At 45.7% G+C, this 13,182-nt stretch overlaps 1 protein-coding gene across 3 annotated transcripts in view; it reads left to right on the forward strand.

The window, feature by feature from the left end:
* The first annotated feature begins 2,410 nt into the window (after positions 1-2,410).
* Positions 2,411-13,182, forward strand: part of PTCHD4 (patched domain containing 4) — an 83,669-nt gene continuing 72,897 nt past the window's right edge. The window contains exon 1 of one of the 3 annotated variants that reach the window (XM_033056352.1): positions 2,411-3,201. In XM_033056352.1, coding sequence (XP_032912243.1) covers positions 2,602-3,201 — 600 coding nt within the window. In that variant the 5' untranslated portion in view covers positions 2,411-2,601. Of the gene's footprint in view, positions 3,202-3,403; positions 3,494-13,182 lie in introns of those variants that run through there. The other 2 variants (XM_033056353.1, XM_033056354.1) reach the window with 2 other exon arrangements.

Here is a 13,182-nt window from a genome sequence, read left to right on the forward strand (position 1 = left end):
AGGTTCTTTAGAACACAAACCATTCTGCCATTTTATGATCTGGCCAAGCTCCTGAGCTCCTCAGCTCTGTGAAGGACCCACTGTGCAGGGCCACAGCAACCAAGAGAAGTGATTCCAGGCTTCTCCCTGCCAGACCAGCTCCCAGCACCACCTCAGTCACAGCAGCAGTAAGTGCCAAGGATCCAAAGGCTCAGGTGTCCCACAGCACTCAGGTATCTCTGCCACCCACAGCTTAGACGTGGTTACAATAATTTGTCAAGGGCTGTTACAAGCCTGAAAATGTAGAAATCAGGAATCAGGCTCTGGCTTCCCACTCAAGGTCTCACTTCTGTGTGTAAGTACAAAGGCTCAATAAAGTCTTTGCATTTAGACTTTATTCTCTGGGAGCACTCAACCATTGGCATAAGTACATCATAAAATAGACAAAGAGCTGTAATATGTACCAATGGAGCGTAGCATTTCCTGGGGTTATTGAGGAAGGCAGTACCTTAAGATGTACAGATGGATGGCTGACAGGGTCTTTTTTGCAGAACTTCCCACCTTAGACCTCTCCTTGTTGCCTGTGAGAACTCCAACCTGCATTTGTATACCAAGTATATCTAGGCCACTAAATTAAAACATCCTGAATTTCAAAGCCATGATGTGCTTGCAGCACCCATCAAATACTTAAACATTAAGCCAGCTTTACCAATGCAGTTGTTTCCACACTTGTGAAAGGCTTCAGGCTCCCAGTCTGAATCAGTGCCTCTGCAGCCTGACACAAGCCCTCCAAAGCCAGCTCAGTTTGGCTCCTTCTCCACCAGCCCTGTACATCCACACAGTCATAGAGTCATAGGATGATTAAGTTGGAAAAGACCTCAAAAGTCATCAAGTCCAGCTGCTAGTAACTGTAGAAGCATGTGTAGAAGGGGTGTCAGCATGAAAGGGATTGTTGAATATGTTGTTTTGTCTCTAAATCACTGATAACTACTTCAAGTTGGGTGCAGCATGCTGTTTGTCTAGTACAGACACAGACAGAGGCTGCTAACTAATATTTTTGTTTCTTGTTTCTGTAGGGGTTTATTATGGAAGAGCCTTTTTCTCTCAGACTTTGCAGTGTCCTTGGTCCCATCTCAAAATAAATAATTCCTGCTTGACAAAACTCACTAAAACAAACCAGCAATTTTGTGAAAGGGGAGACACCAACCAGAGAGCTGCATTTTGCGGGTTTTGCTTTTTAATTATGCTTCTGTGTTTTAGAATTACAAGTTAAGTCCAAAGCTCCTGCAAAGCCAGCCTTCCTGTCCTCCTGCCTTTCCTGCAAGGGTTGTCAGCTCTGCTGGGGCTGGACCTGCTGTCCCGGGCAGCCCTGGCTTCGGCTCCCAGAGGAGCAGAGCTTTGTGTCTGGAGAGTTGGTGGGCAGCTCGCCTGCTGCACATGCATTTCTCTGCTGCTCTCCTTTGGTCCGAAGGAGCTGCAGAATTTTCCTCCTCTTATGTAATGGTCTGCTGGTGTCTTTGCTCGGAAAACCTCTTTTTCAGCTGGAGGGTGTCAGGAGCTGTGTCCTACCTCTCTTGGGTCACTGCTGAGAGAGCAGCTGGCCGAGGGAGATGTGCCAAGGTGTGGGGCAGAAGAAAGGAGCAGCTCTTCTCCCCTTCCTCCCCTTGTGTCCAGCATTTCCCAGGGTCACCCTCCTCTCACAGGAGCACGGGGACAGCTCCCTCTGGGCTACCCCGGGCAGCAAACGGGGGAAAGGGGAGATTTGTGCTGGGGCAGAGCCGGGTGCGGGGGGTGCGGTGGGACAGCGGGAGGGGAGCGGAGCGCGGCGGGGGATGCGCTGGGACAGCGGGATGGGAGATGCAGCAGCAGCGGGACCGGGGGATGGAGAGCGGAGTGCGGCGCGGGGATGCTGCAGCCGTGGGACCGCGGGACGAGAGCGGAGCGTGGGGATGCTGCCGCTGCTGCTGCTGCTGCTGCTGTGGGAAAGCGGATCGCCAAGTCTCCGGGCCGAGCTCTCCCTCCTCCGGCAACCAGCGGGGATGGGGAGGGGAGCGAGGGAGGGGCACGGAGGGGTCGGGGGACGTTAAAATGCAGCATCATCCTCCGGCCCCGGCGAATTCCGCGTGTGTGTGTGCGGAGGGGCGGAGGGGGAAGCGGCAGCGCTGGCCGCAGCTCCCGGGGCAGCGGGGCTGAGCGGGGCTGAGCGGGGCTGAGCGGGGCTGAGCGGGGCTGAGCGGGGCTGAGCGGGCACTGCGGAGCCGGCAGCGCTCCCGAGCCCCGCCGGGGAAAGGGGGGCACCGGGCGGGAGGGAGGGACGGGAAGGGGGGCGGCGATGCTGCCTGGCTTGGGGGGAGGGAGGAGAGAGGGGAAAAAAAAAAAAAAAAAGAAAGGAGAGAAAGAGGGAAAAAAAGGCAAGGACCCCCCCCCCCCCTCCTCCCTCCCCTGCCCGGTCCTTTCCATCTCCGGCACACACACACACACACCCGCACGCACACACACACCCCATTGATCAATATTTGGCTGTCTTGCTGCAACTTGCTGCAGTCTTTTAAAGGAGTAGTAGAGAGAGAGGGAGAGAGAAAGGGAAACTGGCAGGAAGGGGTAAGGAGCTACACATGTCACATGTGCTTTCTAAGACGGCCAGGAGCATCTGCAGGCTGGATCTGGTGGAGGATGCTGCGGCAGGTGATACACAGAGGGCTCCAGTCGTTTTTCTACAAGCTGGGCTTATTCGTGAGCAGGCATCCGGTGTTTTTCCTCACTGTGCCCGCAGTCCTGACCATCATCTTCGGCTTCAGCCTGCTCAACCGCTTCCAGCCTGACACTGACCTGGAGAGCCTGGTAGCCCCCAGCCACAGCCTGGCCAAGATCGAGAGGAGCTTAGCCAGCAGCCTTTTCTCCCTCGATCAATCCAAAAGCCAGCTGTATTCGGACTTGCACACCCCGGGGAGGTATGGCAGGGTGATTCTCCTCTCCAAACCCGGAGGCAATATTTTGCATCAGGCTGATGTGATCCTGCAGATCCACCGAGCCGTGCTGGAAATGAAGGTGAACTACAAAGGCTATAATTATACTTTTTCCCATCTGTGTGTGTTGAGAAATCAGGATAAGAAATGCGTGCTGGATGATATTATTTCAGTGCTAGAGGATCTGAGGCAGGCTGCCCTCTCCAATAAGACAACAGCCAGGGTGCAAGTGAGCTATCCCAACACTAAATTAAAGGTATGCTCTTACTGCATGCTTTTGCCAATTAAAGAGGCAGCACTTCATTTCTTGTCCTAAACAGCAAAGAGAAATATAATCATATCTATCTCTCTCTATGGAAATGTGTGTGATCTGGGCTTTCCTCGTGAAGCAGCTGAATCCGGTGCCTTGCTTTTGTTCCGGGCGAGGAGGGAGGGTGGGGGACTGGACGCTGCCGGAGCAGGAGAAGAAGGGAGCGGAGAAGAGCCTGGGCACCAGGAGACCTTGCAATGCCTTGAAGGTTCAATACGTGGGGGGAAAGGGACAGCAGGTCGGTGGGGGGTTGAGAGCTGCTATCACCTTTTCCAGCCTCACTGCTGTGGTGGGATAATTTGTCTGTAATGTGGCCAGAAAAAGCTTTCCTCAAAGGCACAATGCCTCCCTGCCCCTGCCAGTGCTGTAGGAGCAGAAGGTTTGGGCCAGAAGCAAATTCAGGTGTCCTGCCTTCTTTACCTGCATGCAAAGAAGGTGAGGGGAAGTGGGATTTTTTTTTTTTTTTTTTTTCTCTCAGTGTAAAAATTATTAACTCTGTCGCTGATGGATGCGCTGGAGTTTTGGGATGGATCCCACCAGCTAGACGCTTCCAGCAAAGTTGATACAAGGTAAAAGGTGACAGAAGTTTCAGTCCTCCCAATTAAAAGAACAATTTGGCACAAAGTATCTCAGGATTATTTCCCTGGCACACAAGCACCCATCTGCTTTCCCTCCCATCTGGAGCAATTCTGCTCACCAGGACTAACCTGCTGTGAGTAAATAAGGTAGAAAGTTTGCAGGTAGCTCATGAAAGTTTTTGTGGATTACAGTATATCTGCACGCTCCCCTGGGCATTGCACCAGAGGCAGAAGTTATTTAACAGAGTGTAAGAAACTCCCTAGGACACTATTTACTCATGGCTCAGGTCACAGGGGAGAGGAAATGTTCTGTCTTGTAAACCAGAGATCTCTGGGGTTACCTCTCCCCCTTTTTCAGAGTTCCTTGGGGGTAAAGGAACATGCTCTTGGCAAGCAGCAGCACTAAGATTCTGAAGTTTAATTTGTTTCTTACTGTACATTTACCAGAAAAAGATCCCAAAAACTCAATCCCTGTTCCGAAATCTGAAGCAGAGACCTTGATTAATTTTATTTTATTGCCTCTTTTCTTCAGTAAAAGTGCCAGGTGGAACAGTTTGGATTTGGTCCTGTGGCTGTAGATGTTACAGTAATTGCTTTGTACAGAGTTGAGGCTGCCTGAGTTGAGTGTGTGAAAATGAAAAGGTGTCCTTGCTACTGCTGGAAAGTCCTGAGTGCAAAGAGTGCTCAGAAAAACAACTTATTCTGAATTAAATATCCCTGGACAAATTTTATCTTCCAGTGTGCTGCAAAGACAATCCCTCTATTACAGAATTAAAGTGTATCCTTTACATTTTGCTTATTTTTAGAATTAAAAATAAAGTAATTCAGTGGAGAACACTGATAAACTAGACTAACAGTGTTATAAAGCAGCTTAAACAGAAATAGTCACCTACTCTCTCAGTCCAGATTAATTTTCTTCTCTAGACAGACACTAACTGATCTTATCAAAGCTAGGAGGTGGTCACTTGCAATGTGGTTGTTTTCATTAGAAGATTGCCTACAGCTCCTCCTTTTCCTAAAGATAAAAGTAAAGGAAAAGATAATGTGGTCTGGATTAGCTACTTATTGGATTGCCAGATAACTCATATAGAGAGAAAGGTTTTCTGAAAACACAAAAGTCTAACTCTGAGCACTGCCAAACACCATGCCAGCACCTTCAATCCCCCAAGGAGTTGTTGTGTTTCACCTTTGGGTGAGGGAATAAATACTCTTAAGTAACTCAGTTTAAAGCTGGACAGAGCAGGGACATTTCTGCCCTGTTCCCAATGATAGAAGGTAAAACCTCCAAAGCCTGTGACTGCACTTCAGAGAAAAGCAGCAATTACAACCTATTTCTGTGGGTAGGGAGAGTTCCTGCTTTTACTGAGAAAGAGAAACACACGTTGCCACAGTTTTCCTTTTTCTTATGTGCTAAGGACTCTGTTGTGGAGCTGTGGTCAGCCCTGAAGCTGGGCTGGTCTTCAGTGATGGTGTGTCTGCAGAGATTCACCTTCTCTGGTCCCTTTGGCTCCAGCTGCTGGGATTAAATCACTGTTTTGTATAAATTAATTCACTAGTTTATCTCTGTCATCTCTGTCATCTCTGTCATCCCATCTACCAAGGGTTAGGAAGCTGTGGGAAACATCTTAGGATCTCCTTCAAACCATAGGCAAGATTTTTGGTTAATCCTGGCTCTCAGGCTGTTTGCTGATCTCCCTCTCTGCACTTCTGAACAGAGGCTGTGGAAACTCAGGCCTGTATTTCTTGTTTTGAGGTGTCTCATTGTGTTTAACCAGAAACATCTTAGATGCTGCATCCCCTTGGGCAGATGAGTTTCTGGATGTTCAGAGAACATCCATGGCTGTATCTGTGAGGTTTTGTATTCTTCATACTTGACTTGTGACATTAAGGAAAAGTTGTGGTGAAACCTCACGGGACTGCAAACAAGGGGGAAAAATCTGCCTGATCTTATTCAGTGTGGGCCAGTGTTCATGGCATTCACTGGTCCATGCCCTTGGGGTTCTTCTCAGCTAAACTTTCCTGCACCATTAGGACCCACCAGGATCTTCTAGGTTGCCTCGCTTTCCCAAAGGTCATTTTGCTTGGTTAATACTGGTAGGTTTTGCTCTGTTTTGTTCTATTTAATAATGGCCTCAAATTGAAGAAAATTCGTCTAAAAACAACATGGGGGTTTACAAACCATGAAGGTGCCCTACATGAGTTTAGTTTACAGCTGACATGGGTCAAGTGTCAAACTGTGCTGGTCTGGGAACCACAATGACAGTGTTGAGCTGTTCCACTCCTGTTCCATCTGGGAGCTGCAAAAACATCTTGAAGTTTTTTATTTCCCTCAAGCCTTGTGAGAAGTTTTCACTTTGTCTCTCTTCTCATCTCCTGATGGAGGCCAAATCAGTGCAAACCTCTCAGGTGAGGCTGGGTGAAGGCTGACAGGGGGTGAATTCTTGGCAGGTTTCCCACAGGAACTTTGTGGGAACCACTCAAGCAGGTTTCAGGCTGCAAATCTGATGAGACTGCTTAGCTTTTCCTGAGGAAATCTGGATGTGAAGGATAATTGTTTAACTATTACTTGCTGTAGTGTTGGAAGAAATTACAGCTCTAAATACTTCTACTTTCACTATCTCCACTCACAGAGAAGGAACAGAGACACAGCACTCACATTCAGAGCACAGACTGCAGGGTGGTTTCAAATGCCTGGGATGGGTTAAAAATCCACTCTGGCTACTCAGGGATCATTGTGGGCAGTGCAGGTGAACCAGGCTGAAGGAAAATGCCAGCTGCCATTGCTTTGGGGACACTGTAGCCTGTTCACTGCAGTCTGCAGCCCAGCCAGGGAGTGACTTGCCCAAGGTCATGCAGATAGAACTGTGGCAGAGCAGGAAAATTAAGCTGGATATATGAAGCCTTGATGAAGAATTTTGAGATATTTCCTGGAGAAACATTGCTTATGCTTTCCTCAGTCCAGGACATAAAAACAACGTTCCTGTGCTTGGGGTCTGGACTGTGCTCTGACTTGCACAGACTGGGCAAATCTGCACTGAGCACTCACATCAGTCGTCAAACTGTTAAATCTCAAGTTCTGGCAAACATCAGCATTGTTTTTGTCAACTGAGACTCCAGAACAATGACTGGGTATGACTTGGGAGACAGCATGGGAAAGAGTCCGCTCTGGGTTGGTAAATCCATCCCTCAGTAATGGTGTGTGGTGTTCTCAGAAGTGAGCACATTGTTCCTCTGCCTTCAGGGACAGAATGGGGTCTGAGACATAGTTTATTTGTTGGCATAAACAGAATTATTGATTATGTGAGGATTTCTTTGTGTGCACCATGAGGGAAGAGATTGCTTTTAGACCCTGATTGGCCTATAACCACTGAAAATTTGCTGTCATATTCCAAGAAAAAAAAAAAAAAGTTATTTCTGAACATAGCCTCTACATGGAAGGGAGAAAATAACAAAAAGCCTTTCATCTTTAAAAAGTATTTCATCTTTACTGTTTCTTTGTTTCTTTTCATGTTTATTTGCTAGTTTGTCTGAGAAAAGATAATAACTGAGAACTTGCCTGTCTGAGATCAAAATAAATATGACAACTGCTGGTTTAAAGGAACCTTTGTCAGCAGATTGGTTCCTGTAATACTGCCTTCAATTAATTAAGTATCAGTCATTTATGAACACTAGGCGAAATAGCAGCCAATAAACCAGAAATCTCTATTACCCCATTTGTGAGAAACACATCAGCTGGATATTGAATCTGCTCTTGCTTAAGCTGAAGCATTACTTGCATTCACTTAACATCTTGAAACCTCTAATTGCAGTTTTGCTACTGGCCAGATTCTCAATTTTTCTGACATTAACAGCTGTACTTTGAAACGAGTCTTTCTCCCTTTGCATTTGTGGAGTCTTTCTGGCTGCTCTAAGATTAATTAGATGTCACTGAGGGGGAAACCTCTGTGGGACAGAGAAGTTATGAAACCAGAACCCACCTACATCAGAGTAGTCTTCTGTGCACCAGTAACATCCACACACTGATTATCACTTCAGTAAAAACAGAGTGTAAGATTGCCTTAACTTCAATGAGCAGATCCTTCCTTAGAGGCAGTGTGGCTCTGCACCCATTTGTGACACCACCTGTCCCAACCCAAGCATGTGGCTCAGGATTTTGTGAAGTGCTCTGTAGCTGGAAAAAGCCACCAAGTCAAAGCAAAACAATAAAACATGTGCAGGGAGAAGATCAGAAGAGGGAGGCTGGAGGCTGCAGATAGTTTTCATCTCAGCCTCGCAGATAAAGACAGGATGGGGCAGGCTGAGCTCAGAATAGCTGCTCAGTAGCATGAAAGCAAGTGGAAAATGTTTGAAGCCTAGAAGCATCTCCTGGCACAGAGATTGGGAAACTAATTTGGGGGAAAAAAGACACTTTGACTCTTCCAGCTGTGTTTCCATACTGCCTGGCAGCACCGGGGAGAGCTCCTGATCCTCCTCACCTGGATGGGCTGGTGGAGCTGTGCCTTTGCTGGGAGATGTCTCTGCAGATATCAGCTTTTGAGGATGTGAGCAGGCAGCCTGTCTGCTCAGTTTGGGCAAGAAATTAAGTGTTTCTTTGCATATTTAGGATTATTCTTCAGTCCTTTCTTTTTCTTAGTACATTAATCAAGGTCTCTTCCTTGGCTCTGATAGACCAAGCATTAAGTAAACTCTCTTCTGTAAAAGCAAGGCCAGACTATGAGCCCTGACTGCACTGGGACCATGAAACTGGGTTAACATGTACCAGGATAAGCTATTCCAGTGTAAACAAACAGCAGAAAGGCAGCAGAGACCTAGCAAAGCAAGGATGAGTGTTTGGGTGTCCTTTTTGAACTGCCATTCTTCAGTTCAGAACTTAACCTTGACATTCCACCTTCAGCTGACCAGAGGTGGAGAAAGTTCCTTGGATGTGGAGCTCACTCCTTCCCATCCAGCAGCTGAGAGCTCTGGCCATACACAAGACTGCAAAGAAAATATTCTCCATTGACCTTTTGGATGACCTTGGTTGTCTGCTTCGTGCCTTTCCCTCCCAACTATTCTACTTTTTAGTTTTGTCAGCACTTGCAGGGGGACATGGCCTTTTGTGCAGTGCCAGGCCTTGGTGTGAATAATAATAAAGAAGCAATTGGAAGTTTTGTTTAGGAGAAGAGTAAGATGCAATTACAAACCCTTCTGCTAGATACAATGGCTCATCCCAGTGGATCTGGGATGCATGTCATCTGCTTGCCAAAAGGAGAACTTTGCAATTTTTCATAAAGATAGTCCCCTGTGGATATAAAAAAACATTTATTTCCTTTACTAAATATTTGGTTAATGCTTGCCAGTGTTTCTACACTGGCATAGTATCTTCTAATAACAGTTCATCCTTATGTTTTCCCAAAAGGTCTTTGTAGCCCCTTTACTGGCTGTGTGACCTCTTGGAGGGAACTGAACTAGCAAGGCAGGAGAGTAAAATTGATCAGTATTAGTAAAGAAGATGTGACATATTCCCAGAGAAAGATTTTTTTATGGAGAGGAGAGGAGAGGAGAGGAGAGGAGAGGAGAGGAGAGGAGAGGAGAGGAGAGGAGAGGAGAGGAGAGGAGAGGAGAGGAGAGGAGAGGAGAGGAGAGGAGAGGAGAGGAGAGGAGAGGAGAGGAGAGGAGAGGAGAGGAGAGGAGAGGAGAGGAGAGGAGAGGAGAGGAGAGGAGAGGAGAGGAGAGGAGAGGAGAGGAGAGGAGAGGAGAGGAGAGGAGAGGAGAGGAGAGGAGAGGAGAGGAGAGGAGAGGAGAGGAGAGGAGAGCCTTATATATATTCTGTGGTAGAAGTGATAGGAACCTTGTAAGGACAAAGTTAGATTGATAAATATGGCCAAAAAAGAAGTTCTTAAATTATTTAACATCCTTTATGAATATGTGGATATGCATTTACAGGCATATCTTAACTGGCAAAAATGATGTAGGTAAGGCTGGGGTAGGTATTTAGAAAACAGTAATCTAAGAACAAAACCCATATTAAACCTCTTCAGATACTGAGATAGGAGACCTCTATGCAGTGGTTATTACAGAAGTCACAGCCAAAAAACCACTGACTGGTATTCCAAGAGAAGTGAATTGAGTTGGGGAAAGCATGATCTTGCATTTGTATTGACTGCTTTTAATTTATGCAGGCCCCACATCCACTGTCCCTTCACACTGCAAACAGTGAGAAGTGGCTGGGACTTGAGCTGTAAAAAAGTCTTCAACAATGTAGGACACAGATACTGTGTGTGATGGAAGGAAGAGGGGAAGACAACGAGAGGCAGAAGGAGTATGCTATGAAATCTTCTATACCTCTTGTTCCCACTGTATTTCTCCTGTTCTCTGTTTTCCTACCTACCAAGGGGCAAGGTGCTCATGTGGGGAATAGGCAGTAAAGGAAATTCTTGGAAGTGAGGCTGTGAAGCATCCTACAAAGGGAGAGAGCAGTGACCCAGCTCCTGAGCATTGCAGAGATGATCACATGCAGTGGCACATGTCTGTGCCCTAGCCCTGCACTCACTGGCTCTGAATTGGCCTCACTTTGACACTGGTCAGGCCACTGGAGGGCAGGAGCTTAAGGTGAAGTGCTGGAGATCTCTGATGACGCTAGGGAGGGTAAACTGGTGGCAGCAGGAAGATTTCCACCTAAAAAGATTGACTGTGGAACCAGCTCAAGGGCAAACTGGCAGTCTTTCTTTTGGTGGCAGCTCTGGTATGAAATTTTGCTGAAGATTTCTTCTCCTTAGCACCATTCATACATTGGTAGGCAATTCCTACACAGCAGCATTCCTGTGTGCCCAGCAGCAGCTCTGCAAGACACCAGACAGTTTTCACAGCTGTGAGCTGGCCAGATCAGCTTTTCCCCCCAGTTTTATGTTTTGCCACCAAACACACCCTCCTCCAGTCCACTCTTGCCAGCAAACTGGCATCACAGCCAGAAAACTGCTGGGTGATCATGGGCTGTGAGACTGGCACGTCACTAGCTGGCTAATTTGCAGAAAGTTTCAGTCTGATAATGTCTATAGCTAAAAAATTAGTTGGCACTACATGTGTGTAATTTTTCCTGAGTATGCATGACGGCAAATATTTTGGTGTCTTACAGAACAATTCTTTAAAAATTACACAAGCCTTCTTGTCTGTGCTGAGGAATTTGAGAAGGTGAAGGGCAGTTCTGCTTCCTGCCCCACACCTTTGAAGGCAGCACACAGCACTGAGACTCCTGTGCAATGCAGTGCAAGGGGGATTAAAGATCCATCTCCAGTCTGCCACAGATATTTCCTTGTGCTAATGGGGGGAGACCTGTGAGCCCCCATTAATTATTTCCACAGGGAAGCCCAAACACCTGGCATGTGTCCTCTCACAGCATGTAAGGATAAACATCACCTACAGGGCCAGCTCTGGGGCACCCAACCCTTGTGCCCAAGTTTGAAATGAGATAGAAAAGCTGCCCTTGTGTAAAGCAGGGTCTTGTTTCTCTTACATTTTGTGAAATTGTTTCCACCAGTGTTACACAAGTGTTGTCAGCCTGATGGGCAGGTGTTATTCCCAGCACATGCATAGTGCATTTTTGCACTATTCAAAATATAAAGGGTGCTACGATTCAGCAGTGGCCATGGAGGGTTTTGCTGCTTCTGATCTAAATGCTGAATTACCTGGACTAAATCAGGCATGACCTGGCTGGCCCAAAAATCTTTTTCTGTCTGAAGTTACAGTATTCTTGAAACCAAAAACATTTTTGAAACAATGTCCACCCTGCCCCTAATTTCATTTTGGAGGATGGAAGAATAAGGGCAGGTTCCCACAGTTCCATTTTGACAAGCCCCAAACAAAATGTCCCCATTTTTTGTATTAAAATGGTGCATTCTAGGAAGTCTTCAAAATTATTCCACAAATATTTTTCTCTCGCATTATACTTTAGAGAATAAAGGAGGAAAAAACACCAAAGTTCAAAATTTAGGAAAGGAAAATCAGAGCAAAATAAACTCACCCAGCTGGCTGAGGACACAGCCCAGTGCCCCTGCACACAAATTTACCCTGGTACCAGGAGGGTGCTCTGGCTGCTGTTAATGTTGTTTTACACTGAGGACCAAGGCACTGTATGGATGGGAAAAGTGATCCTGGCTTCCAGTTTTCCAATCCAGTTTAGTTTGTAAAAAATTGCCCGGTTCATTAAGAAGAAAGATATTGTTAGCAGTATTTCATTATGCAATTCCATCTCTTTGACAGAATCTGTGACTTAATTATAAATCACCTTTTTCCTAATCATTCTCCAGGATGATTTCTTAGAGCAGATTTTAATACATTAAACAAATACATTAACAAATTCAGTGCCAAGTAGGTGCAACATGGAAATATTCATGTGCATTTTTCCCCTAAAATTCGCACTTGTTTGTTCATGTTCTTGACTCTTTGAGTGAGGTTTTATTCAGAGATAAGCACAAAACACCCCTCAAAAGAGATTTTACTGTGTAGACTTTTGCATCCAGATGACACACCCACTTCTCTTCAGGAGTGGCTGGAATATGTGGTAATAAATATTGTAACAGTGGTGTTTCTTTGTTAACTAACTTTAATTTTATTGTCCAGAACTGATTTCCCAACTGCATGGAGAAAACACTGGTCACCCAGTTGGTGCACAACAGATCTGTCATTGTAAATGGCATAGAAATTTGGGACACCAGCAGAGAAATGTGAACATTTCTGAAGATTTACAAATGTCTCTCCACTCTTTTCTTTCCCCAGGCTTCAAGATTAGCACAAGCATTAGGCTTTAGGTATATACCCTAAAATAAATTTCACAAGCTTGACAAGCTTAAGAGCTCCCCTGCTCTCATAAAGCATTTCATTTTCAGCTTTGGGAATTCAATTTTAAAGAAAAGAGTGATTTTTTTTTTAAATTTTTTTTCTTTACTCCTAAAAGAATAAAGCTTGCATCCTTACAGCTTTCACCATCTTCTTGCCTCAATTATCAGATTTTGGAAGAGGGTGAAAGAGGACATCCTTGAAGGGAAATTTGTCTTACATAAATGCCAAATGCTGTAATTGCATATGATCCATGGTCTTTTCATCACAACATTCACCTCAAAAGGCAAGTTAAAACAGATAATTTGTCACTACTTAACAGATCTGAGCCAAGCTCCTTTAGGAACTATTCTGATACTTTTGTTGTGGAAAACCCAATTACATTTTAAAGTAGTAAAAATAACAAAGAAAAATAAGGCAGAATGGGATGTTTTTTCATTTCCTTTAGAGTAGATAAAAAAAAAAAAGATAACCAGGATAGAGAATAGCCCACAATGAAGCTCAAAATATTCAGGTTCACACCTAAACTGCTTGA

This window comes from Catharus ustulatus, chromosome 3 (assembly GCF_009819885.2).
Source record: "Catharus ustulatus isolate bCatUst1 chromosome 3, bCatUst1.pri.v2, whole genome shotgun sequence".
NCBI classification, from domain to species: Eukaryota; Metazoa; Chordata; class Aves; order Passeriformes; family Turdidae; genus Catharus; species Catharus ustulatus.